Source organism: Balaenoptera ricei, chromosome 1 (assembly GCF_028023285.1).
Source record: "Balaenoptera ricei isolate mBalRic1 chromosome 1, mBalRic1.hap2, whole genome shotgun sequence".
NCBI classification, from domain to species: domain Eukaryota; kingdom Metazoa; phylum Chordata; class Mammalia; order Artiodactyla; family Balaenopteridae; genus Balaenoptera; species Balaenoptera ricei.
Window position 1 is genome coordinate 30,381,284 of NC_082639.1, and position 27,188 is coordinate 30,408,471.

A 27,188-nucleotide genomic window follows, 5' to 3' on the forward strand; every position below is an offset into this window, starting at 1 on the left:
TGTTCCACTCTTATTCTGAAAGGTATAGCTCTCTGGCATGCCAGCTTTTTGTGGGAAACATGTTCTATTAGACTCATTGTATGTGGGCTTTGGGTTTTGATTTTTGTCCCATTCAATCCAGGGTAAGGTCTGATTTGCTAGAATCAAATATGGTTTGTCTTTATATCAAATGTGGTTTCCAGGCATCTGTGCTCCATTTCTCTCTGGATTATTGTTATCTTCACTTTTGGCCTGATAACTCTCTACTTACTTGTCAGTTCTTGGATGCCTTCAGAAATTTTTTAATTTATATTTTATCCAGATATTTTAGCTGTTTTCAGCAGGAGGATTCATAAAAATAACTTAGTCAGTCATTAATAGAAACCAGAAGTCTCAATCACCCTCTTTCCCCCAGTGAACTTCAAGTGCTTCCAAAGCCTCATTTATCACCTTAGGCATTTCTGAGTGCTAGTCTCTGTCTAGAAATATTTGCCTGTTTTGGCATCTGCAAAATGTAATGATAATAGAAGCCTGCCTCATAAGGTTATGAGGAGGAAATGAGTTAATGTATGCATTTGTGCAACATGTAAAATGCTCAGAACTGTGCCTTGTACACAGAAAGTGTTCCTAGACATTGGCCAGTTTTATTAGAGGTCTCAGTACATGCATTCTTAGGCTCCCAATGATTAAATATTTGTCGATTTTTCTGAATCAACATGATGATTTCCAACTAGTTCTGACTATGACTAGGTGAGGTGAGGATTTGCCTAAGCCACACCCTACCCGTGAAAGTCCCACTCACTAGGATTTTCTTGAACATCCTGTGAATCAGGAAGTCTCATGAACCAGCTGTCTCTTCCCTCCTCAAAACTCTCCACGAAGCTCCACTGGGGAGGTGAGAGGGAACAATTCAGATGAAAGACCATTGAACTAGGACTGAGGCCATTTCCATCCTAGCTCTACCACTGCCTTGCTGAGGGAAACTCAGGTAAACAATTTTATAGAATCCTTTCCACATATTCCACTCCAGTCCTGTGGTCCTCTGGCCTGCTCAGTCTGAAACGATGTCCTCCTCTACTACTGGCTCAAAAATCTACCTATTCGGGCTTCCCTGGTGGCGCAGTGGTTGAGAATCTGCCTGCCAATGCAGGGGACACGGGTTCGAGCCCTGGTTTGGGAAGATCCCACATGCCGTGGAGCAACTAGGCCCATGAGCCACAACTACTGAGCCTGCGCGTCTGGAGCCTCTGCTCCGCAACAAGAGAGGCCGCGATAGTGAGAGGCCTGCGCACCGCGATGAAGAGTGGCCCCCGCTCACCACGACTAGAGAAAGCCCTTGCACAGAAACGAAGACCCAGCACAGCCATAAATAAATAAATTAATTAATAAATTTAAAAAAATCTACCTAGTCTCTAAGGCATACTTCAAATACCATCTCTTCTCAGCCACACAAAAGAATGAAATAATGCCATTTGCAGCAACATGGATGGACCTAGAGATTATCATACTAAGTGAAGTAAGCCAGACAGAGAAAAACAAATATCATGTAACATCGCTTATATGTGGAATCTAAAAAAAAATGCAAATAAACTTATTTTACAAAACAGAAAGAGACCCACAGATATAGAAAACAAATTTATGGTTCCTAAAAGGGAAAGGGTGGAGGGAGGGATAAGTTAGGAGGTTGGGATTAACATATACGCACTACTATATATAAAATAGATAACCAACAAGGACCTACTGTATAGCACAGGGAACTATACTCAATATTTTGTAATAACCTATAAGGGAACAGAATCTGAAAAAAAATATATATATATATGTGTGTGTGTATATAACTGAATCACTGTGCTGTACACCTGAAACTAACATACTGTAAATCAACTCTATTTCAATAAGATACAAATAAAAACTAAACACAAATACCATCTCTTGCAAAAGGTGCAGCGCACCTCCAAATTACTGCTCCGTTTCTCACAGCTGTAAACCAATTGCTAGCATAGTAAGTTTATGTAACCATTGATTGATTGGATTAATTCACTTTAACTTTAGAGTAAATATGAACAAATCAACTGTCTTTTGAAATTGTTTCCGAGACTTCCCTGGTGGCACAGTGGTTAAGAGTCTGCCTGCCAACGCAGGGGACACAGGTCCCATCCCTGGCCCGGGAAGATCCCACATGCCGCGGAGCAACTAAGCCTGTGTGCCACAACTACTGAGCCTGCACTTTAGAGCCCACGAGCCACAACTACTGAAGCCCGTGAGCCTAGAGCCCATCCTCTGCAACGAGAAGCCACCACAGTGAGAAGCCCACGCACCGCAAGGAAGAGTAGCCCCCGCTCGCCGCAACTAGAGAAAGTCCACACGCAGCAACGGAGACCCAGCGTAGCCAAAAATAAATTAATTAATTAATTAAAAATAAATAAATAAATAAATCAAGTAGCCCTTTCACTTGATATAAACTCACACACCCAGGAACACTGTGGGATCAGAACATTCTTTCACAAGCAGGCATTACTGGCATGTTATGTGCATGTCACAGGCTCTGATGAACATGGCATCATTTCATTCCTCACATCCACTACTAATTTCCACAAAGGGAAGGATGTTAAAAAATATAACCATCTGTGCACCATATCAAATCATAAATAAATATATTTATATTTATGTATGTTCTAAGCCTTTAAAAACCAAGCTGTATTGTATTTTAGCATTTCAATACAATAACATAAAAAATTTTTTTTCAGTTATCTGAATTGATTACTCTGCTTTCCCTTATCATCAGGATATAATAAAAGTATTTAAAAGTTAGATCACCAGTTGCTCTTAATGAGCTATCCTTTGTCAATGTCAGAAAGAGGGAATGAGAAAATGACTGGGAAGAGGCTCCTGGGGAAAATCTGAAGATTCTGTCCCATACCTCGGCAGAACTGTGGGCCACCACAGAGGATTTGGGGGAGGGGCTCAGAAGCAAAGGGCTGTTTTGCAGATCGCTTGATTTTAACAGCTATGACTTGCAGACAAGATAGCCAGGGTGGAGAAAGGGTGGGTAATAAAGCAATTGCAAATAGCTAAAATGAACATCAGTTTCTAAGCAGTGAATTAATTCAAGAAGAAAATTTTAGGATTTTGTCAACTTCAAATGAGAAGTCTGCTGGTGATATTTGGCTTTGGAGATGAGTAGTATCTTTTCTTTCCCTCTTAAAAAGAAAAAAAGTGTGTGTGGGCGGGGAACACCGGCCCATATATCAATGTTTGGCATGAAGAATCTCTTAATCCAGGAAGCAAAAGTCTACTACACAACTGGGACCTTTTATTGAAGATGTAGGCAAGGACTTGCCTGGTGGCGCAGTGGTTAAGAATCCGCCTGCCAATTCAGGGGACACGGGTTCGAGCTTTGGTCTGGGAAGATTCCATATGCTGTAGAGCAACTAAGCCCGTGCGCCACAACGACTGAGCCCGAGCTCTAGAGCCCTCGTGCCACAACTACTGAAGCCCACGCGCCTAGAGCCCGTGCTCCACAAAAAGAGAAGCCACCGCTATGAGAAGCCTGCACACCGCAACGAAGAGAGTAGACCCCCACTCACCACAACTAGAGAAAGCCCGCGTGTAGCAACAAAGACCCAACGCAGCCAAAAACAAATAAATAAATTTATTTTTTAAAAAAATGTAGGCAAAGTGGTCATCTATCACAGTGTTCAGCAGGATGGTGCTTGAAGCCAAGCCTAAGGCTGCCAGGAAGCAGTAGTTACACAAATTGAACACGGAGGCCCTGGAGTGAGATGCCAGATTAGCGCCTCATCCCAGGAAGAGAAAACCATCAGCCTGGATCAAGAGAAAAACTCATCAAAACACAACATTTTAGACATGCACGTATGTAATATGTGCTTCCAGGGGCCAGGGCACGTTGGGTGAGGATGCTAATTGCTCTTACATTGTTTCTTCCCTCATGTAACCTTTCACCTAATTAACCTTATTAAGTGTTCACTCTTCAAAGGGGATCTTTTTTCTTTTTCTTGCCATGACACACAGGTTGTGGGATCTTAGTTCACTGGGAAGGGATCAAACCCGTGCCCCCTGCAGTGGAAGTGTGAGTCTTAACCACTGGACCTCCAAGGAATTCCCCAAAGGGGAATCTTTTCATTTCTTTTGAATAAACATTAGTCAGCAGCCCTTCCCCACACTAGTCAACATTTAACCCTGAGTACATCTAAGTATGTGAGACCTTAGTGGAAAAACAATGGTAAGGAAGACCATCTAATAATGTCATTAGTTTCCACCCAAGAGGAACAGTTAGCAGGAGCACTGACTTGCATCATCTCTCCTTCCTCCCATCCCACCCCCCATCACCACCTGAGGGTGAAAGAGCAGGGACAGGGGTCAACTGGTATGAGGCCCACTATGTATAACCTGCCCCAACTCTTGACTATTCTGGGAAGGAAAACCCCTTCACTGCCAACTCAGAAAGCACTGCTGCTTCAACAGGACCACCGTTTACTCGCTGAAATTTGTAGATCTGGATTCCAGTGCAGGGTGAGTCCTATCACCCCCAGGGCACCCTCCACAACTGTCTACTTTTACCTCCAAAATATTGATACAAAGATTTCTTTAGCAGCAAATATACCTATGAACACAAGGTCCTCTGTGCTAGGAAAGAAGTACTCTTTGAAAGGGGGCTATATTTACAAGTTTTATTATTTTTTATTCCAAAAATACATATAAATGAAAACCTGCTCTTCAAATGCAGGGAGGCCTTTGCCTATAATGCAGTATTACATTTACATCACAAAACATTCTCATAGGAAAATCAATATGCAACTCTTTCACACACAATTTTTTAAATATATACATATACACAAACACACACACACACACACACACACACACACACACACAAAATAGATGTAAGCAGTTATGACTTTTCTACTTACACATATTCCTCTGGTGGAAAATTAGGAAATTGGGCAATTCCCAATTGCCCAGGTAAATACAACCTCTCCGAACGTTTTTTTAAAAAGATGAAAACATGTAAACCACACAACACATACACATTGTTAGAATAAAGCAAAGACCCTGCCACATAAATGACAGTGTGTTTCTCAAAGAAGGAAGAATGGAGATAACCTCTAAATAAAAATGCAAAGTTGAAGATCAAAATTGTTCTGTACATGCTCCATGGAGAAATCAGAGTTCTCTCACAAGAAACAAATCCACGACCCATTTCAGCCTCTTGTGACATGTTATCAGCACCCACTGGCAGTGGCCATGACCTTCCTGTACAGTCATGAGCTTAAGCAGGCTCCACAAAGCATCCGTTTAAGTCCAACAGTCAATAATGAGGTCATGTGGTAAATCTCCCCCACCCCCCAGCCCACCCCCAAACAACGAAGTGCAAAATCAATTTCTATGACTCAAGAGCTCAACCAGGTCAAAGCTTTGGTATACTCTGGAGGCTGTTTTGGTGATAACCAAAGCTGAATAAGATTCTCTGTTCAGGGCTTTGCCCCCAAGACAAAAACAAACCCGGTCCACAAAGCTTAACAACGATATAAATAAAGTAACTGTACAAAGAAAGCAAGCCACAATTCCCCTTCAACCAGGGCTTTATAGTTTCCTGCACAGTAGTTCTGAAAGCACCAACTCAAGCCACGATGCTTCTACTAAAACACGATGTGTTGGTGAGACTGTTCAGAAAACAAATGCCCACGGCATGTGGCTGACGTGCCACAGAAGAAAGTTCAACCGAACACAAGTCAGTTTTCTTACACTGAAACGTAAGCTGGTCAGCAACAGAAGAAAGACTTAAGGCAATAAGAGGCGTTACAGAGAGCACGGCGGTGCCCTTTGAGTCAATCCCAAAGCTTTCGCAGAGAGAAAAGGTCTCTCGAGAGTTTGGCTTGTTTTCCAGTTTGCTAGCTGTCAGATACTTCCTCCTCCTCCTCGTCATCCTCGTCTTCCTTCCTGTCTACTTCAGAGGTGTCAGAGGATTCGTGGAGCAGAACATACTCTCTGCTGCTGAACCCAAATTTAAGGACATCCTTTTCCTTCAGTTCGTAGTATCTCTGGGGCTCAATTCGCTTGTTGTTCAGGAACGTTCCATTGCCTGAGCCAAGGTCAATGATGTAGGGCTTCACCCTGCGGCCAACTGTCCCATCAGCACGGGTATATTCCACAAGCCTAGCAGAGATAAAGGAGAGAAACCTGTGAGTGAAATCCTGCCTCAGATCATCCAGCTCTTTGCTAACACGGTCTAGATGATGTAAATAACCTGGCTTAGACACAGTTCAAGTTCAAACTCTAGGAAGTCAAGGGAAAGGCATGGCCATGGATTCAGAAATTGGGAGCAAGTAGAAATGGTGAGAACTGGTCACTAGGCGGGGAGGATTCATGGTAGATCAAAGCTTAAAATGCAGAATCCAAGGCCTCTTGCCATGGTTAAGAAATACATTTTTTGCATCTTTTTTGACACTTTTTGCATTGTTTATAATCAATATAGTGCTTCTTTTACCTATATTTCAACATATTTTAGCTTCTGTCCCAATGAGAATACACCAGTGGATTTGGACTTCAGAGTCAAGGGAACAGATGAGATGATCAAAATTGTTCAAATCAAAACTGATTTGAGCCAGAGTTCTACTACAGTGATCATTTATTAGGCAAGCCACTTGGCTTTGCTGAGCTTCATATTCTCATGTCAAATGGGGTATTAATACCTGTCCTCGCCTCCCCACTGGATTGTTGTGAACATCCAACAATAACAGATGTACTACAGAAACTGTCAAGATACAGATTCAGCTAACATACGCCAGGCACTCTCAGCTTTATTTCCATTTAACCCTCATAACAGCCCTGCGAGGTAGGTAGAAACCGAGGCCCAGAAGACTGGCTCGCCCCAAGTCAGACACCTGGTAAGTGGCAGTGGCAGGATTCAAAATCTGGATTTCTGACACCAAGTTCCAGCCTGTTATACAAATGTAAGCAATTATTTGTATAAAGTGATTATTCGTTAGATGAATAATACTCCTTAAGACTAATACTAGATACGAGGGGTATGGGCTTCTTGTGCACACACAGGCACACAGACCTCAGTAATCCTAACTAACCGAGACGCCGGGCTTCTGCTGGCACTTCAGTTTCCCTCTGCAGATGTACACTTACCGGTACTGAAAGACGGCGTGCTGCTTTGAACAGGAGGGGTGATCGATGGGAATGTCTGCGATGCGGCGGTGTCGGCCCAGGAGGTAAGCGCTCTGTCGGTGGATGTACATCACTGGAAGCACCTCATCATTTTTAAAGGGGTAGAGACGCCACCGTTTTTTGGGGATACGTGCTTCCGGGGGCTCGCTGTATTTAATGACTACACCCCGAAAGGTGTTGGTGTCCTCAAGAAGTGCCCCAGAAAGTTCAAAGCTTGGCTTTTCTTTAACAGGCACTTCTTTGTCTTTGTTGTTGCTGCCAGGGCCAGGCTGAGGAAGTGAGTCCTGAGATGCGTTACCGCCGGCTTCGTTCTTCTGGCGGTGCTCCCGGCGCCGGGCGTTGTGAAACTCCCGCTCAGATTCCTGCGCCTGTAGGTTCTGGGCATCTCGATCCCGTCCCTGAGGCTGCCCGCTGCCAGGCCTCTCGACCGAGCTTCTCCTCTGGTGGGAATGGCCACGGTGTCTGTCTCGGTCACTGTTCCTAGCTCGCCTGTGTTCCTGTCCTGAGGGTTCTCGGTGTGGCCGATCCTCCCGGCCTCTCCGCGGATGATCCTCACGTTCCTGAAATTCAAACAGATTCAGGAAGGTAAAGGCAGTCCACAGTCTATGAATACAGCTGCAGTCAAAAAGTCATTTGTGCTTTGGACTTTGGCATTCAGAGCAAAATGTCCCACAGAAATAAGGTTACCAGTGGTGGTCATGTCCCCTTGCAAGGCCACCACACAGAACAGGTGTCCTAGGCTGCTGCCCAGCTATAGAGCTAACGGTGCACACCCATGTTCAGAGCCCAAGAAACAAGAACACCTATAGGCAAACTTAGAGGGACATGCATACAGAATCAGAACTAACAGAGAGAGTTAAGTAGTCAAATACAAGATAATTACGTAAAAAAAAAAAAGCTAGCTTTCTCTTATGCCCAAAAGGAAAATGTAATAGTAATTTTAAAAGATCTGATTTCAATACCTAGAATAAAATTAAGAAATATGCAAGACATATAAGAAACATATAGTGCTCGCTTCAGCAGCACATATACTAAAATTGGAACGACACGGAGAAGATTAGCATGGCCCCTGTGCAAGGATGACACGCAAATTCGTGAAGCGTTCCATATTTTTAAATTTGTGGGTTTTCTTCTCCTGTTTTTCTGCCTTGTGTCAATTTTATTATTAGTGTAGCCATAAGAACTCAAGAGGAGTAGCAACAGTACCATGACAGATTTATCCTGAAAAAAATAAACAAGCAGTTAATTTTTAAACATTAAAAAAAAAAAAAAAAAAGAAACCTATAAAAATTTACTACAGTTGACCCTTGAATAATGAGGGGGTTAGGGGCACAGGGGCACGAACACTCCAACTAGTTGTAGTCGGCCCTCTGTATACCTGGTTCCTCTGTATTCAAGGGTCCGAATCCACAGATTCAACCAACAGGGGACATGGAGCACTGCAGTATCTACTATTGAAAAAAAATGTGCATATAAGTGGACCAGTGCAACTCAAACCCATGTTGTTCAAGGGTCAACTGTAACAGATATATTTTTTAAAGATCTGAAAAAAATGAAGAAACACATGATGGTTTCTTAAAAAAGACTCAGCATTGAAAATCAGCACAGGAGAAAAATGGGCAAAGGATATTAACAAGGAATTATCAGAACAAATAAATATTTAATGAACACACGAAGATAGGCTTACCCTGATTAATCTAATAACTAAAGCATTAGAGTTCAAGGGGGGCGCCCGCACACTATGAGCAAGGCTTCCCCTCCTGGAAAGGGGTAGAGAGGAAACCCTGAGCACCAGGACTGAGACCTTGCCTCCACTCCCCCGCCAACCCCACCCCCGGCCTCAAGGCCTTCTCCCTACCATACATATAGGGGTCAAGTAGGGGTCTGCTTGCTCAGAGCAGGACCCAGTTTTCCTAGACTTCCAAGCCTCCAGAGACAAGTATCAAGAGGCAGGGAGCCTCAGACACCCCACCCTCCTACCCCAAGACATTCACAAGTTTGCCACCACCATCTGCCTTGAGTTCACCAGAACTCATCTCATTATGCCCTTTATCCCTGATTAAATGAGTCACTGTAAGAAGTCACAGATTCCAGGTCATCACCTCTACCTCCCTTGTACTCTAATCCCCATAAGGCTCTGTCCATCAAGGATTCTGTCCCCAAATCTGTCCCCTTCTTCAACTCCTGAAGCTGTTGTTGCACTACGCCCCCTGGAATGGAGAGCTCGGCAAAACTGATCTACATCCTCCACGTTTTCCCGGATGGTTCCCATCTCCTTTCGCTCTAACAGAACCCTGGCTCTGCCCTGAGCACACTGCTCCCCTGCAGCTCCTCAAATGGTGGCTGTTTTTCTCCCTCTGACCTCCCCCAACTCCCACCATCTCTGGGTCTGGACATACGGCAGGTGTCGTCCTTGCTTCTCACTGCCAATTCCAGAACACGCCCCACCCTTTTCTTTCTCCCTAAAAAACCCAGCTGTGGGGACTTCCCTGGTGGTCCAGTGGTAAAGAATCCGCCTTGTAATGCAGGGGACATGGGTTCGATCCCTGGTCAGGGAACTAAGATCCCACATGCCGCGGGGCAACTAAGCCCGTGTGCCACAACTACTGAGCTCGCACACCTCAACTAGAGCCCGCCTGCCGCAAACTACAGAGCCCACGCACTCTGGAACCTGAGCGCCACAACTACAGAGCCCATGTACCCTGGAGCCTGCGTGCCACAACTAGAGAGGAGCCTGTGCACCACAATGAAGATCCCACATGCCTCAACAAAGATCCCGCATGCCGCAACTAAGACCCAATGCAGCCAAAAATAAATAAAATAAATAAATTAATTTTTTAAAAAACCAAATCTTTAAAAAACAAAAAACCCAGCTGTGAATCTCACGTAAGACCACTGTCACCATTACTCTCAGTGCTGCTGTCATTTACTAATCCTGAGTCACTTCCCCTCACTTTGTGCCAGTTTTACTTCCAGCTCAAGTCATCCTCTCCAGCATTACTCTTGGTGATTTCGATAACGTGCTGGCATCTCTATTCTTTGCATTTCTCTCTTCCCATTATCTTATTTGTCTCCTCCCTTCTCTTCAGCCACTAACCCCCATGGTTATACACGGACCTTTTCATTTCCAAAACTGCAACCCCTCTATAATTTCAATTTTAAGCAGTCCTCCTTCTGCCCATCTTTCCAGCTCACACTTTACCCAACTCTAACAATCCTTATCCCAATAAGACTCATCCAAGCCTTTGATCCTCTTACCTTTGCACAGTCCCTCGCTCTCTTCCCTTCCTAACTTAAATTCCATGGTCAAGCAGTATGATCACTCCCATGCGGAGATATTCAAATCCTTTGCCCCTATGCCATTCTGTTGCACTGTCCTGGCAAAACCACAATCAGCATTAAGCACAGCAAAGTGGCTAGAGAAAAGACACAAACCATTCTGAATGGTCCTACCTTAGAAGCATGACCCCAAGTCTCCTTAATGATGCCCAGCGACCATCCTACATTTTCTTGATCTATTCATTCTCCCAGATGACTGTTTTACCCCTTCTCTGTCCTCAAATCTCCTACATGGTCTTCCCCATCCCTTATTTACTCAGAAGGGATTTTCTACATCTACCCACCCATCAGTATCTGTACGCATATACTCTGTCTTCCCTTCCTGTGACCATAAGGAAACTATCTGTGCTTCTACCTAAAGCCAGTTCCTACATCTGGGAGCTTCCCTCTCAACCAGAATATCACTCCAGTGATTCTCACCTCTCTTGTGCATAATCTACTTCCCCATTCTGCACTGGATCATTCCCATCAGCACAGGCACCTGCTCTTCTCTAGAACTCATTTCCCATGTCAGCTTCCACCCTATTTCTTCACTCCTCTTTGAGTAAAACTCCTCAAAACAGTTTGGTTTTAATCGGTCTCCAATTCTTCTCCCATCTTCTTCTGAACCCTCCAATTAGGCTTCACCCTTACTACTCCACTAAAATTGCTGGTCAAGGTCACCAATGACCTCCATGTTGCTAAATCCAATGGGCAATTCTGTCTTCGTTTCCAAAAAGTGTATACCAGGCAAAATTAGTAGACACTATGGAGAGAATATGACAAATTACAAAACCAGATAACACAAAATAACTAAGATTTCAACATATACTCTCAATTATTGATAAGTCAAGTAGGATAATATATATTTTTTAATGAACATCTTTGCATAGAATACACACACACAAACACACACACACACATCTCCCCCAAAACATAAAGGAAAAGAAGATAACATAAGTATAACAGAGCCTTGAAGTATAAATATCAAACTATTAAACTGGCTACTTCTGGGGAGTGAGGTGATCTTTTTGTTTGTGGGGAGGGGTGCGATTTTGAGGCTAATGAGAGAAGTAACCATACACTACATAAACCATACTCTCACTTTCTATTTTACAGAATTCTGTGTTATGATGAACAAGTAAATGATAAGTTTATTTTTTTCTGAGGTTTCCACAATCCTGTTCCCCTCCTTTTTTTTTTTAATTGAAGTATAGTTGATTTACAATATTGTGTTAGTTTCAGGCGTATAGCAAAGTGATTCAGTTATACATATACACACACCCACACACGTATATTTTTTTTCAGATTCTTTTCCATTATAGGTTATTACAAGATATTGAATATAATTCCTTGTGCTAGATAAATTTATTTTTTTAATGGTGGCTGAGTGGTGCAGAAGAGAATATCTATAAGTACAAGTCATGCTTAAGTCAGAGGCCGTGTGCACTCTTACAATCCAGGTGAAAGTCACTGACTTTCAGCTGCCTGTCAAGCCCTCAAACCCTTTTGCTCGAGAGCCATTTCCAAGTTTCTAGCTGATTAACACAATGAAATCAGCTTTTTAAGAGATAATTTGAGGTCAGGAGGGAAGTTAGCATAGAAAAGCAAACTAAGACACTTCAAAATAACAATAATCACAAAACAGTTCCATGCTATAAGCCCCAGGATTCACTGTAAAGTGCTGATTTAGAAACCAGAGGTAAAGAACTGCAAGTTAAAAAAGTCAAACTATATATATATATATATATATATATATATATATATATATATATATATATATATATATATAATCAGGGAGTAAAATGGTGGTTACTAGGAGATGGGGGGCGAGAGGATAAGACTGATGGTATTTAAGGGTACAAACTTGTAACAAGTAGTAAATAAGCCATAGAGATCTAATGCACAGTATAATGAATATAGACAGTAATACTGCACTATAATGATATAACGTGGTAAATATTGCTTCAATGGAAATCATATTACAATATATAAATGTATCCAAGTAACACAGCTTTGCACCTTAAATCTACAAAATGTAACATGCCAAAATTATTAAATCAAAAAAGTAGCAGGCTTCCCTGGTGGTGCAGTGGTTGAGAGTCTGCCTGCCAATGCAGGGGACACGGGTTCGAGCCCTGATCTGGGAAGATCCCACATGCCACAGAGCAACTGGGTCCGTGAGCCACAACTGCTGAGCCTGCGCGTCTGGAGCCTGTGCTCCGCAACAAGAGAGGCCGCGACAGTGAGAGGCCCGCGCACCGCGATGAAGAGTGGCCCCCGCTCGCCGCAACTGGAGAAAGCCCTCGCACAGAAACGAAGACCCAACACAGTCAAAAATAAATTAAAAAAAAAAAAAAAAAAAAGCAGCAAGTTGTACATAAACACACACACACAAAACTACAAGTGGTTTGAGAGGTTCGATCTGGGTACTGTGGTTCCAGTGGCTGCATTCTGAGATAGCCAAGGTGGTGCCTGACCAACTCATACAACAGACCATCAAGACTGTCTGGCTTTGTATCTTTTTAGGTAGCAGAAAGTTGGCCCACAGTCTCTCAAATTCATAAGAAAATCCATTTTCTTAATGCCAGTGTCTCTATTTACACTTTGTAACAAAGAACTTCTTTAAAAAGAAGACTGAATGCTTGTCCATCAGGACCGAGGGCAAGGCACGAGAGTCTGCTCTCGCTACTCTTATTCCACAATAGTGCTGGAAGTCCCAGACAGTGCAGCAAGAGAAAATAAAACGCACACACACTGTAAAGGAAGAAATAAAACTGTGCCTATTTGCAGATATTATTATCTATGTGGAAAATCCCAAGTAATCTACCAAAAACCTCCTAAAATAAATGAATGAGTTCAGTAAGGTCACAGGATGTAAGATAAACATACAAAAATCAATTATATTTCTATGTACTAGCAATGAACAAGTAAACAATGAAATTTGAAATATCACTTACAGTCACTAAAAAAAATTACTTAAGTGTAAATCTAACAAAACACGCATGGGACTTGTACACTGAAAACTACAAACACTGATGAAAGAGATCAAAGAGCTAAATAAACGGAGACACACCTATGTTCATAGACTAGAAGACTCAATATAATAATAATAATTTTAAAAACCCAACTCACCCCAAAATACAAGTTTAACACTATTCCAATCAAAGTCCTAACAAGATTTTTTTTAATAGATATAAACAAGATTGTTCCCACCTTATAGTAAAACAAACTTAAAATAGACCAGAGACTTACATGAAAAACATTAAGGAAAAAACAAATCTTCAGGATCTAGGGCCAGGGAAAAAATTCTTAGACATGACACCAAAAGCATAATCTACGAAAAGAAAAACAGATAAGCTGGACTCCATCTAAATTAAAAACTTTTGCTCTGAGAAAAATCCTGTTAAGAGAATGACCAGACAAGATACAGACTGGAAGAAAATACTGGCAAACCACTCACCCCAAAAGGCCTAGTAACTAAGAATATTAAAAAAGAACTCTTAAAACTCAATAGTAAAAAAACCCAAATAATCCATCTAGAAAATAGGCAAAAGATCTGAAGACACATGTCACCTGAGAGGAAATACAGGTGGCAAATAAGCACATGAAAAGACGTTCAATATCATTAGCCACTAGGTAAATGCAAATTAAGATCACAATACTGCTATCCCACCTGTAAGAATGGTTAAAATAAAAAAATGGTGCCAGTACCAAATGCTGGATCACTCACATGACAGGTGGAAATGTAAAATGGTACAGCCACTGTTATGGACTGAATCGTGCCCCCAAATTTATATGTTGAAGTCCCAACCTCCACATCTTAGAATGTAGCCAAATTTTTTGTAGATAAGCTCTTTGAAGAACTGATTTGAGTTAAAATGAGTGAGACCCTAACCCAATACGGCTGATGTGGTTAAAGGAGGAGCTAGGAGCCAGGGATAGGAGCACAGAGGGAAAGGCTATGTGAGGGCACAGTGGAGAAGGCAAGCCAAGGAGAGAGGCCTCAGGAGAAACCAAACTGCTGAAACTTTGATCTCGGACTTCTAGCCTCTAGAACTGTGTGAAAATTATAGGCTCCGTTGTTTAAGGCAGCCAGTCTGTGGAATTTTGTTATGGAAGAACTGGCAAACTAACACAGCACTCTGGAAAACAGTTTGGCAATTTCTTTAAAAAATTAAACACACAACTACTATACCATCCAGCAGTTGCACTCCCGGGCATTTGTCCCAGAGAAAAGAAAACTTATGTTCGCACAAACACCTGCCCACAAATGTTTACATAGCAGCCTTATGTCTAATAGCCAAAAAACTGGTAACAACCCAGATATTCTTTAATGGGCAAATGGTTAAATCCATACCACTGAATACGACTCAGCAATAAAAAGGAATGAACTACGGAGAGAGGCAACAACTGAATGAATCGCTGAAGAATTTTGCTGAGTGAAAAAAGCCAATCCCTAAAGGCTTGTACTGTGAGATTCCATTTACACAGCATGCTTGAAGTGACAAAATTATAGAAATGGAGAAGAGATTAGAAGCTGCCAGGAGTTGAGGGGTAAGGATGGGAGGGAACTGGATGTGACTATAAAAGGACTACATGAGGGATCCTTGTGATGGAAATGTTTTGTTCCTTGACTGCACTGATGTCAACGTTTTGACTGTGATACTGTTCTATAATTCTGTAAGATGTTACCATTGGGAGAAACAGCCACTTCTTTATTATTTCTTACAACTGCATGTGAATCAACAATTACCTCAAAATAAAAGGTTTAACTTAACAAAGCAAGCAGGAAAAAAAAAAAAAAACCCAGCTTTTAGAAAAGCCCATCGCAAGTACAGGTGAACACATACACAACACTCTTTAGCTACGATGGGACAGGCTCTAGGTTTGGAGCCAGTATGAAAACATCTCAATCCACTTACCTGCTTTACTTTGACTGTTGAGTGGTGAGGACTTCGGCTTCTCTTACTCCGGGGAGACTTGCTTCTTCTCCCTGAGGACTTGTTTTTCTTTTTGGCTGGAGACCTGTTCAGAGAATGATACATGCAGATTTTATCTCAGTTTTCATTCCCTAATACAAATTAGCTTCAAGTATCAGGCTTACCTACTAATACAAACACCACATTTGTGAAGGTCTCTGCTGATCACACTAAAGGAGTAAGGAGCTTCACTTTTCTAGCCCTAATGTCTTCCACATACATAACTGCCTACTGGAACTTCTCACATAGATGACATAGCTCTAGATTCCCATCCCCTCAAGAAACTTTCCTCTGTCTCTGCCATCTGGGTAACTGGTGCCACCATCCACCCTGTTCCTCAGGCCAAAAACCTAGAAGTCACCCTTGATTCTTTTTCTCCTCACCACCAGCAGCCCCCCACGCTCCTCTCCCACACAATCACACTCACTCAATCAATCAATCAGCAAGTCCTCTGGCTCTACTCCTCCCTCTCCCACCTCATTCCAACCACTCTCCTTGATCCCTGTACTGGATCCACCCCCACCCCCACCCCCATTTCTAGAAGGAACACAATTGATTCCACTTCAAGTTCTTTGCACAGGCTATTCCCTCTGCCCAGATCTTTACAAGGTTGGATTATTCTTACCATTCAGGTCTCAGGTCAAATGGTGGACTTTTCAGAGAGTGGTTCAGGAAGAACCATTTCCCTCTACCCTCTCACTATCACATTACTGTTTTAACCTACCCCTAATACTTGTTACTAACTGAAACTATTTTTTTAAATTTAATTTGCTTGTTATTTTGTCTCAGAGCTAGAGCACGGTCAGTTTCACCAGGGTAGAGATCATCTATGGTGTTCATCCTTGCCGCCCCAGAACCTAGGACGGTCTTCTTTTTTCTACATATACACATGTATATTTTTTAAAGTGTTACATAGATATTTTCCCACATTATTTTATAACCGACGATGGTCTTTAGCATATAATAGGTACTCAGTAAAACTACGTCGAATGAATTAATAAATGAACGAGTCTAACAAGAGACAATTTTTTCCACAGAATATCAGACAGATCGCCTAGGCCCTCGATATGTAAACTTCTTGGGGCAGATAACTGAAAAGATAACTCCCGCACTCCATTTGCAGGCAAATGGGGAAAATCTTTCATTTCAACTTAAACGATCATTGCTTAACGAACAACTTAAACTGGACCATACCCGGTGAAATGCTGGGTACCCAGAAATGGAGGAGCGAGATCCTGTCCAGCAGGCATTAGGCGCTTAACGCCCAGCTATAAGACAAGTGACAGGTACCAGAGTAAACGTTCCTTAACACAAGCACAACCGGTCACTACTATCGCCTCAGGATTAAGTCCAAGCTGCAGCGCTCAGCGTTCAAGGTGTGTTTCTGGCTCTAGCCCTGTCCTCCTTTCTCAATGAACCCGACCAAAGGTCCACCCCGGGCTGCTGCTCACTTACCGGCTACCTCCTCGGGCTCGGTTCCCGCGGTGACTCGGGCGGCCCGACTCGCCGGCCGGTGGGGACGGGCTACCGCCGGAGGAGTCCGGGCGGCGGTGCACGGGAGGCACGGATTCCGGGCTGAGGCGCTCCTGCTTCACCACCACCGCTGCCGCCACCATGTCGCCGTCCCGGTGCCTTCGTCGGCTCCCCCGATCCCGCTCGCTCTTCACCTCCTTCATACTAGGAGACCTACGGAGCCAAGGAAAAAGATGTCCGAAGCACTCCTATCCCCGAAGGAAATGACGGACCTGACTCTAGGACTTCCGCTTCCGAGTGCACGCTCTCCCAGAAACCCTCGCGGCGGAGATAACGCGATACGATTCCGGAGTGGGCGGGGCCTTAGTGACCCGGCTCGAGAGGCGGGAGATTTAAGTTTCAAAAGCAAACTTTTGGGAAAAAGCTACTCTCAAGGATGTTTGTTGCCCTGTTATAGTAATTACGGAGCACAGAGACAACCTACATCCCAGCGATAGGAAAGATGTTATGTCACCATTCGCAATGCTATTTACAAACTACATGACAAATGGAAAAAACCCTGACTTGTTAAACGAAAGAAGCAAGATACAAAATTGTGTGTAGTGTGTGATTACATTTACGTTTGGGAATACCAAGGAAAGAAGAAGAGAAGGAAATGCAATCACAGATGGTAGCCCGTGGGCAAATCATTAGTATTTCCCCTCTGTTCTTGCGCTTTCTGTTATGTTGTCATTTCTCCATTTAATTAAAAGCAAATACTTTTTAAAACCCGGCAACTTCAGATGCCTTCCTCTGGGAATCTTCCCCAACCCTTCGCTGAGGAGTCAGATGATTCCCACTTTGCAGATGACAAAATTGAGGGTCAACGAAGGTGATCTGCACCTAATTCAAATCACGAGCTAGACGCAGCACAGGAATTCAGAACTGATGTTTTCCCTGCTTCCAAGAGTACCAAGACGACCCGGTGAGCAAGTGGCCTGCTAAGCTACGCTAAGAGATCTTTCCGCGAAGGCTGAGCAGAAACTCTCGCGCTGCTGGCCCCGCCCCGCCCCGCCCCGAAGCCCCGCCCAGGCTATGGGGGCGGAGGGGAGGTTTCCATGGCGACGGCAAACAAGGCCTTGACTGGAGGGCCACAGCTGGGCTACTACTCCCGCCGCCGCCATGATTCCCCCCGCGGACTCTCTGCTCAAGTATGACACCCCGGTGTTGGTGAGCCGGAACAGGGAGAAACGGAGCCCCAAAGTAAGGACGGGTCTCAGAAGGTGGGGGAGCACGAAGCTCCGATGGGGAAAGACCGATCCCTGCCTTGAGGATCGGGAGTCCCGAGGGACAGAGGCTGCAGTGACTGGGAGTAAAGGGAATTGGGACCGGAGAAGGAGGGTGGGAGAGCTGTACAAGAAGCCCAGATGTTGGGTGACCCCAAAGGGCAGATTTAGGATGGGGAAGAAAGTCACAGGGAGATGGATAGGGCTCACCTTTTTTCACGGTAGCCCCAATAATAGATCTGTATTTTCCCAAGAATAGATCTGGGAGTGATTGCCCCATCACTAGAGCAGAGGCCTGAGCAGCTGTGCCAGAAACATTTCTTCAAGAAGATACAAGCATCAGGTTGGGGTGGAACCAAAGATTCTTTGTGGCCTCCTTCAGCTCTGAAACATAACTTCAGCTGAGAAGACGGGGGAAAGGGAGCTGGGAAGAGGGGAGGGATGTGCAGGAGAGCTGGAGCAACCCAGGGGGCCAGGGTGTGTGGAGCTGAGTGTCTGAATCACCTCCTGCCCCAACTTGTCCCTCCCTCTCAGGCTCGGCCACTGAAAGTCAGCCCTCAGCAGCCCGGACCCTCAGGTCCCGTCCCACAGCCACCAAAGACCAAGCTCCCCTCAACTTCCTGTGTCCCAGATCCTACAAAGCAGGCAGAAGAAATCTTGAATGCCATCCTGCCCCCGAGGTAAAAAAGCAGTGGCTGGGAGGAGGCCCAGGCTTTTGCATCCCTGAACTTGGGGATGTGAGAGGAGGCACCTTGTCTCTGTTTTTGACTGAGATTTCCTCCCAGCATCCTAGAGTTTCTAGAGCTTGCACTTGGCTAGATCCTGGGAATGTGGGTAGCGGGGAGACCTCTTCTCTATCTACTATCATTTCCTGAGTGCTGTCACCCAGGCTTATGGCTTTAAACATCACTTATATGCTGATTGCTCCCACAGGTCTTTCTGCAGCCCTGTCCTCTCCCCTAAACTCCAGACCTATATATTCTACTACTTCCTCATTACCTTCATGAAGATGTCTAATAGACATCTCAAACTCAACGTGTCCAAACTAAATCACAATGTCTTCCTTCCCCCAACCAGCTCATTCTCAGTCTTCTCCTTTCCACTAGGGGCGCAGGCCACCTTTCATTCCCTTTGATCTCTCACATCACGTGTCCTGTCCTTCATCACATTCTTTTGGCTTTCCCTTCAAATTATTTTCCAAATCTGACTGCTTTTTACGCTGCTTCCACCATCTATTTTTTTTTTAATTTATTTATTTGGTTGCGCTGGGTCTTAGTTGCGGCAGGCGGGCTCCTCAGTTGTGGCATGCGAACTCCCAGTTGCGGCATGCATGTGGGATCCAGCTCCCAGGGATTGAACCCGGGCCCCCTGCCTTAGGAGTGCGGAGTCCTGAGTCCTCCTCTAGGAGGCCTTCCTTCAGACTCCCTTCTAAAAGGAGAGCTCCCTTCTTCACCATCCCCTCACCCTGCTTCTTTCTTCTGCAGCCACAATGATCATTGTGATCACAATGCCTTTCAACTGTTTTATTTATTTATTTATTTATTTATTTATTTATTTATTTATTTATTTATGGCTGTGTTGGGTCTTCGTTTCTGTGCGAGGGCTTTCTCTAGTTGCGGCAAGTGGGGGCCACTCTTCATCGCGGTGCGCGGGCCTCTCACTATCGCGGCCTCTCTTGTTGCGGAGCACAGACTCTAGATCAACTGTTTTTATGTAATAAGTTGACAGCAGTTTTTAAAGTTATGATGGAGAGGGGAAACAGTAAAAGCCAGACTGCAATCTCCTCTGAAATGGAGGTCAAAGGAGGGGAGGGTGTTTTTCATTTGCTTCCCTTTCAACAATGCATGGAATCCTCTCCCGCATGGTGGTTCTGCCCTCAGGCCCCCCCTTGTGATTCCAGAACGTGGCTGTGTCTCTAACACAAGGTTTGCTACGGGGGGCCCGTATAGGTACACACCCCCAATACATACATTCACCTCTTTCTGGTTTTAGTATATGTGCGGCTGAAGCGAGCACCATTCACCTCTTTCTGGCTGGCACAAGGTTTATAGTCCCCTGTGTCTCCTACCCACAAGTCGGTGGTAATTTCCGCTGGGCCTTCCGTTCAGATCAAGCAACAACCACCATCAATCTGCCCTCAACATGTTAGGAGTGTAAGATCTGGACCGTGGATGACGACTTCACAGAGGGTCATGGGAGAATGAAGATAGCCTAGCCCCAAGATAGGGGCCCCGTGGAGGTGGCACAGTGGGTGTGGCTTTGGAGCCACACACTCATCAAGGGAGAAAGAGATGGAGGATTCTGGTGGGTCGGGGACAGAGCTGCCCCTCACTGCTCTCAGGCAGAGAGCGCAAAGGGCCATCTCTGCTCACATCCTGAGGACCCTGTCTGCTGGATGGGGTTCGCTCAGCCTGGCTGTGTCTATCCCGCAGGGAGTGGGTGGAGGACACGCAGCTATGGATCCAGCAGGTGTCCAGCACCCCCAGCACCAGGATGGATGTGGTGCACCTCCAGGAGCAGCTGGACCTGAAGCTGCAGCAGCGGCAGGCCCGGGAGACCGGCATCTGCCCGGTGCGCCGGGAGCTGTACTCACAGTGTTTCGGTGAGCGGTCCTCGAGGGAAGCTACACCACCCTCTACTGCCTCCTTCCCTTCCCTTCGCACAGACCCAGGCCCTGAGTCCCCCGCAGCTGAAGCCTGCCCCATCCTGGAATGTCTGTCTCCCCCCACCTGCCCCACCCAGGAACTGCTAACTGTGCCCTCTTCCCCCTCCCAGCCCACCTCTCTTACCAGTCCCCCACCCCCCCTTGTCAGTCACCGTGTTCCTGACGACCTGCTGCATCTTAGTTCCCCAACCAGGGATTGAACCCGCACCCTCTGCAGTGGAAGTGTGGGACCACCAGGGAAGTCCCAATATGTTAGTTTTTTAATCAGAAAAATTTAATGTTCTATATTTATATCCATCCATCAACATTAGGCCTTGGTCCAGAAAAATATTTCAGGGTGATTTGTTGTGACCCGACAGACGCAGGGATTTGAGATCTCCCTCCTCGGGTGCTGGTGTCAGATGACTGGGCCTCCGTCTAGTCTCACCAGCCCGTGTGGACTCGGACATGCAAACCGCATCCAAACCCTGAGGCAGCTGCACGGGGCTAGCAGGCTCCCTTCAGTCTGAGTGTGATTCTGGTTTGCCCTCCCGGTCAGCATGTATGGAGGAGATGGGTGGGCAAGCTCTAGACCCTGCTGTTTCCAGCCCCAAACCAGTCCAGCCAAGGGGGCATATAAGAGTTTCCAGCTGCTTTAAAACAGCCACCATGTTTATACTGAAAAAGTCAGAATTCTTTGAATAGCACCCAGTTGCTGCCTAACGGTGGAAGAGAGGGCCCCCACGGCTGCAGACAAGCCTGGGCTCTTGTCTGCCTCTGCACTGGCCAAACCAGGCTTGCTGATGGCCTGTACTCCCAAGTGCCAAGTTCAGAGCAGTGGCTGCATGGGAAGACCCCTCCCTGAGGCCTGTCTCCAAGTGAGGAGGACATACCCTAGTGCCCTTCCGACTTCCGAGTAAGAAGGTGGTTCGCAGTAGGTGTGGTGCATCTCCCCTCCTGCCTGCCTTCTCCGACCCCGCCATGTGTGTGCCTTGGCAGATGAGCTGATCCGCGAGGTTACCATCAACTGTGCAGAGCGAGGGCTGCTGCTGCTGCGAGTCCGGGACGAGATCCGCATGACCATCGCTGCCTACCAGACCCTGTATGAGAGCAGCGTGGCATTTGGCATGAGGAAGGCGCTGCAGGCCGAGCAGGGGAAGTCAGACATGGAGAGGAAAGTGAGTGGGTTCACCAGGAGACTTTGGCCCTCTTCGACTCTTCTGTCAATCTCAGGGCCACAGCTTGTCATTCCAGCACCAAATTCCGGCCTCTTAGGTGCTCTCCCATCACCTTAGTGAGGACCCTTTGGTTCAGTGTCCCGGCCAGTCCGGTCGCGGCAGAGTTGTCTCCCCTTGGACATGCCCTGCCAGTCACCGACCTCCCACTGGGTGGCAGTACAGACCCTGGCAATGCCTTGGGTTGGACAGCTGTGTCCCAGGTCCCCTCCACCCAGGCACTCACATCACCCCGTCCACTTGGCGACGTCCCAGCATGACTGGGGATCTGTCCTCAGATTGCAGAATTAGAAACGGAAAAGCGAGATTTGGAGAGGCAAGTGAACGAACAGAAGGCAAAAGGTGAGGCCATCGAGAAGCGCGAGAGTGAGAGGAGACAGGTGGAGGAGAAGAGGCACAACGAAGAGATTCAGTTCTTGAAGCGGACTAATCAGCAGCTGAAGGTAATCGATGCCAGGCCCAGGTGGAGCTGCTGCCACCCCCATCCCTGCCCCTGGCCCTGCCAGCCAAGCAGGCCAAGCATTTTGTTCCTTGTCCTACACTGACTTTCAATACTGCCAAGGAGTAAAGGAAGCTGACTTTCGGGGAGAGGTGAGGGATCATTACCCAGATTCTCTGTCCATCTCCATCTGGCTCTGAAGAGAGGCTGTATTCTCAGCTCTGAACCCCCATGACAGACACCTCAGCTGGCTCTCCAGTGGAGGATTTTTTTCCCCTTGGATAAAAGCTGCCTATCGTCTGGGAGAGGTGGCTATGTCAAGAAGCGGGACGTCTGTCCCATGGCAGCTGGCACTTTGGAGACTTCTTAGAGTGGGCTGGGTCTCTCCAGCCGGCTTTCATGGGAGAGCTTTCCTACCTGCAGTTCCGAGGCCCTGCATTTGGGGCGGGCAGGGAAGGCCCTTTGAGAGGGAAGAACCATTTCAAATCAGGAACCTTCCCGAGGTGTGTGGTCAGAGGAACTCAGCTGTAGGTGCTTTTCATCAAAGCCCTTTTGCTGATGGTATACTTTTATCCAACTGAGCTGAAGGGAGGGAGGGGGACTAGTGAAAAGGGCTGGGCAGGGGGCCAGGCTTCTGAAGCTCCAGGTTCTCTGTCTGATCCAAAGGTTCTCAGAGGGTTGGGCCCCAAACCAGCATCATCCTCATCACCGCAACTTTCAGAAATACAAATCACTGGGCCCAGCCCAGAGCTACTGAATCAGAAACTTTGGGGTTGGGGTCCAGCAAGCCATTCTAACAAGGTCTCCAGGTGATTTTTTTTTTTTAACTTTTTATTATGAGAATTTTGAAACACAAAGTAGAATAATGCAATACACATCCATGTGCCCATTACAGAACTTCAGTTGTCATCATTTTGCTAATCTTGCAGAAACAAGTGTTAATTATAATGAGATAAAACAGGATTCAAACTTCGTGGAAAAGAGTAAAATATACTTTTTTTTTACCAACAAATGGTGAAGGTGGGCAGAATCACTGCATGGTGCGACAGTCTCCATTCTGATGTTTGCCAAAGTTTGAGAACCACTGCTCTAGATATATGGCCTATTGACGTTTAGTGGCTGTCTCCCATGGCCCTGGCCAGGAGGGGCCCCTAGATGTATCTCCTTTTCCTCCCTAGTTTCATAGAAGCTTACATTCTTGCGATTGGCAGGCTTGTTGGTACTACAAGCCAAGGCCAGGCATTTGAGATAGAGAAGGGCTTGAGTTAATTGCTAGCGGAGGATGACACAGATTTTCTTGTTGCTGAGTTTAACAAAACAAAGAAACTTTCACAGCCAGATGTGAATCTGTTTACTTAGCAGTCTCTGAAGCTGCCTCCCTTATCTGCCATATTCTTTTATCATAAGCTCAAGTTCCTCAGTTCCTCCTATGGTATTGGCGGCAAGAGCAAAGCAGAATACCTTGGCATCTTTCTAACATTTACAAGCAACCTTGGAATCCCCAGGGTGAAGGACTCTTTAGAAGTGAGTTATTTTTATTGGCTCAAAGCTGCACTGCAAATAAAGCAGTGTTTGCAGTCCGCAGGATAGACCTACTTAGAGATCTGTTCACACACCATGACAGTGAATTATTTTACTGGCTGCCAGAGGAGCAGAGTAAATAACTCCCGAGTGTCTGAAGCTTTACATACAAGATGGACAGCTCCCTACTCACTGGTGGCAATTTTCTCTAATTGGGTATCAGGTTGTCTCAGTGGCTGAAAATCTGCTGTTTCCCAAACCTCTTGTCCCAGCACAGAGCTCCCAGGCTCCCAAACCAGAGAGCCAAATGTTTAACTTAGCAGACATACTCAGGCTTGAAATCTGAGCCTTGAAAAACCACTATTTCAACAACTTTTATTCAATTTCCTTTTCAATGCCTTATATTATACACTGAGCAGCTATTGTATGGAAACCAGGACAGCTCTGATTTCTCCTAATGCAGCAAGACTGAATGCCAAGCCAGAGACCAGCTAATCTAGAAAATATGGAGTTGGGAATGAAGGGAAAAACACTTGGAGTGGCAGCATTTGGATTATTCTTCCCGGAGACTTTTATCACCTCCCAGCTATGTGTGTTAGGCTGCAAGTTTCAAATATTAACGGAGTTTGTTTTTGTTTTTCAGGCCCAACTGGAAGGCATTATTGCACCAAAGAAGTGATAATTTCCATATGGGTCTCAGCAAGCACTACTACGCAATCATAAGCCCTTTGTAATAAAAAGCTTCCTGAGTGAAGCCACACCCCTCCCCTAATCCCACCTACGTATTTGTCAGAAGCCACACCACCGTCCCAGTGTTGTGCAACACCTACGGTCTGGCAGCCAGGCTCCGGGCTGGACAACAGAAGGCGGTGTGGTCCAGGAAGTCTCTGTACGTGGCCAACCTTGGGATTTGCCAACTCCAACAGTGAGACTCAGAATTCACCCCTTTTGGCTGTATCCCTCTCAGGTGGAGCAGCTCCTTTCTCACTGTCACTCCATACTATCACTTATTTCCAGCCACACAAAGCTGCTTCTCTGCCCTGCAATTCATCTTGTCCCTTAATCTGGGCTCCTCTGGCCTCAGTCTTGCCCTTATTTGATATCTTTTCATCATCCCTACTCCAGTGCAGTTCTAGTACCTCATTTTGGAGTTTTCGGTTTATACCGTATCATCTTATTGCTGCTTGCCAAGTCAATGGACCCCATCCTCCTTAGTTTTGGACTGCCTGGGTAGGAGGCAATGGCAGGGTCAAACCCATGGGTTTCAAGACAGTAAACATGTGCTGGAAAGAAATACAGGTCACGGTGTCCACCGTGAGCTGCCTGGACCTTGGCTCCTCCCCCAGCACTGATTTGTTCACCTTGCTCTGCAGACAATCAAAACCCAACCCTACAGCCTGACTAGCCCAAACCTCACTCTCAGTTCTAATTATTCATGACGGCCATGGCCTGTAGGCAACTGCATTTTACTATTCCTCATAAGCTAGACTCAGTTTGGAGGTTCAGGGGTCTTCTGATTTCACAGACCCAGAAGACTAAATTAGTGACATAAATCCTTGATTCAGGGCATACCAGCAGCTCAAGGAGTGCCATCACTCAGTCAAACTTCACAACTAGCATGACTAAGAAGGCACTAATGTCTCCCCCGGTTAGAAGGCCTCAAGTGCTCAGTGCTCCCTTGGAGAGGTGCTCGGGTCTGATACCCGTCCCGGCTAGGGCTTCCACGCTCACTGGATGAACTGCAGTCCAACAAGAACAGCTGTGTTCCACTGAGTCAAACAAGCCCTCTACACTCTAATCTCAAATTTGAAGTCACAGCTTTTACCCTCATCCAGGTGTCCCGAGGAATTAATCCCAAGATTCCACTAAAATGGCCTGTCTGTGCTCTGTCATCTTCATGGGAAAGAACTGTGGTCACTGAGATGTGCTAGTCCCAGGACTCCTTGATAGTACAGCACTCATGTCCTGTTAGGTTCCCCTAGCAGACTCAATGACGGACAACACAAGTTGCTGTGGCTTTTTCTTCGTATTTTAAAGTCTAGGCTCTGCACATGACATCCCTAAAATCTTCTTTTTACAGTTCTATTCCAAAGAGCTTCTGTTCTAAATTGCTCATTGCCAGTACAAAAGAAATACCACACTCCACATTTTCTAGACCTCAGGCCTGTTTCTGTCAGATATCTCCATACGCTTGAGGAACTCACAGGGCTAATTCAAGTGTCAGAAGTTCCAGTGATCTGAGTTCCAGCCCCATCACTGAGATCCTTGCGGGTGAGGGGCTTATCTTTATTTTCACTAGCACTGGTGAATGGTTTCAACTGTCAAATCTCAGAACAGATGCATCCACGGCCTTCGAAATGCCAACTGGGCATGAAGAAAATGAACAGAGTTTCTAACTGCGTATTTTTGTAGAATTTAATAAACAACTTTTAAAACGTTACTGCTTATGTTTCAATTTCTAGTGTCTGTGTTTCTGCCCCTCTGAGTCACTGATCTTCTTTTTGTTCCTGTTCCTATTTTTCACGTTGTGTGTTTCGTAGTAGCGTACACCGACTTTTCTGGATCGTTGCTGCCGTGCTTCTCGCCTCCGCTGTAAAAAATGGCGCACACACACAAAGAGGGAAAAAAAAACCAATCAAACACTGGAAGTCATAAAACAGGCCCCTTTGTTTCTCTGTGTTCTATTCCCACGCTGCTCCCACAACTACTGGAAGCAGCGCCAACGAAGGAGAGTTCACCTCACAGACCCAAGTCTGCACTTCCATCGTAACCTGTGACCACTCCAAGTTACAGACTGTCATTTGGTCCAACCCTCATCCAACGCTTGAATCTTGTCTCCTGAGCTCCTGACAAGCGGTCCTCTGGTCTAAGGCTGATCACTCTGATAACAAGCTCTCCACCTCCGAAGAGGGCCCCCTCCAGCTCTGGAGGGCCCAGTTACAGAGCTGAACTTCACAGAAGGCGGTGATCTGTCTGCCTACACAGCTCTGCTCACGTGTCATTTCCCTGAGGCCACTTAAACCCAGCGGACTCTTCCAAACAGTAGTCCACGTGCTTGAGGATAGTGATCGGGAATTCCTAAAACAAGACAGAAACTCAAGGACCTTCAGGCAGCAGCTCACTCCTTGGTCCTGT

At 45.6% G+C, this 27,188-nt stretch overlaps 3 protein-coding genes and 1 non-coding gene across 4 annotated transcripts in view; 2 read left to right on the forward strand and 2 right to left on the reverse strand.

Moving 5' to 3' along the window:
- Window positions 1-4,616: 4,616 nt before the first annotated feature.
- On the reverse strand, window positions 4,617-17,198 carry SNIP1 (Smad nuclear interacting protein 1). The gene is made up of 4 exons (XM_059897091.1): window positions 16,932-17,198; window positions 15,420-15,522; window positions 7,138-7,736; window positions 4,617-6,156 (listed from the first exon to the last, which is right to left on the reverse strand). Exons 1-4 carry the CDS (start codon window positions 17,150-17,152, stop codon window positions 5,892-5,894), a joined length of 1,188 nt encoding a protein of 395 aa, XP_059753074.1. The 5' UTR covers window positions 17,153-17,198; the 3' UTR covers window positions 4,617-5,891.
- LOC132355183 (U6 spliceosomal RNA) lies at window positions 8,184-8,290 on the forward strand. Its single transcript, XR_009499558.1, has one exon. It is a non-coding gene; the product is annotated as a U6 spliceosomal RNA (small nuclear RNA).
- Window positions 17,199-18,047: 849 nt separating the features above from the next.
- DNALI1 (dynein axonemal light intermediate chain 1) lies at window positions 18,048-26,493 on the forward strand. Its single transcript, XM_059919272.1, has 6 exons — window positions 18,048-18,191; window positions 18,749-18,894; window positions 20,647-20,816; window positions 21,858-22,036; window positions 22,372-22,536; window positions 24,697-26,493. Exons 1-6 carry the CDS (start codon window positions 18,111-18,113, stop codon window positions 24,730-24,732), a joined length of 777 nt encoding a protein of 258 aa, XP_059775255.1. The 5' UTR covers window positions 18,048-18,110; the 3' UTR covers window positions 24,733-26,493.
- GNL2 (G protein nucleolar 2) overlaps window positions 26,290-27,188 on the reverse strand; it is a 28,217-nt gene continuing 27,318 nt past the window's right edge. Inside the window, exon 16 of the mRNA XM_059919264.1 lies at window positions 26,290-26,643. Within this exon, the coding sequence (XP_059775247.1) occupies window positions 26,512-26,643 (132 nt within the window). The 3' untranslated portion in view covers window positions 26,290-26,511. The remainder of the gene's footprint in view (window positions 26,644-27,188) is intronic.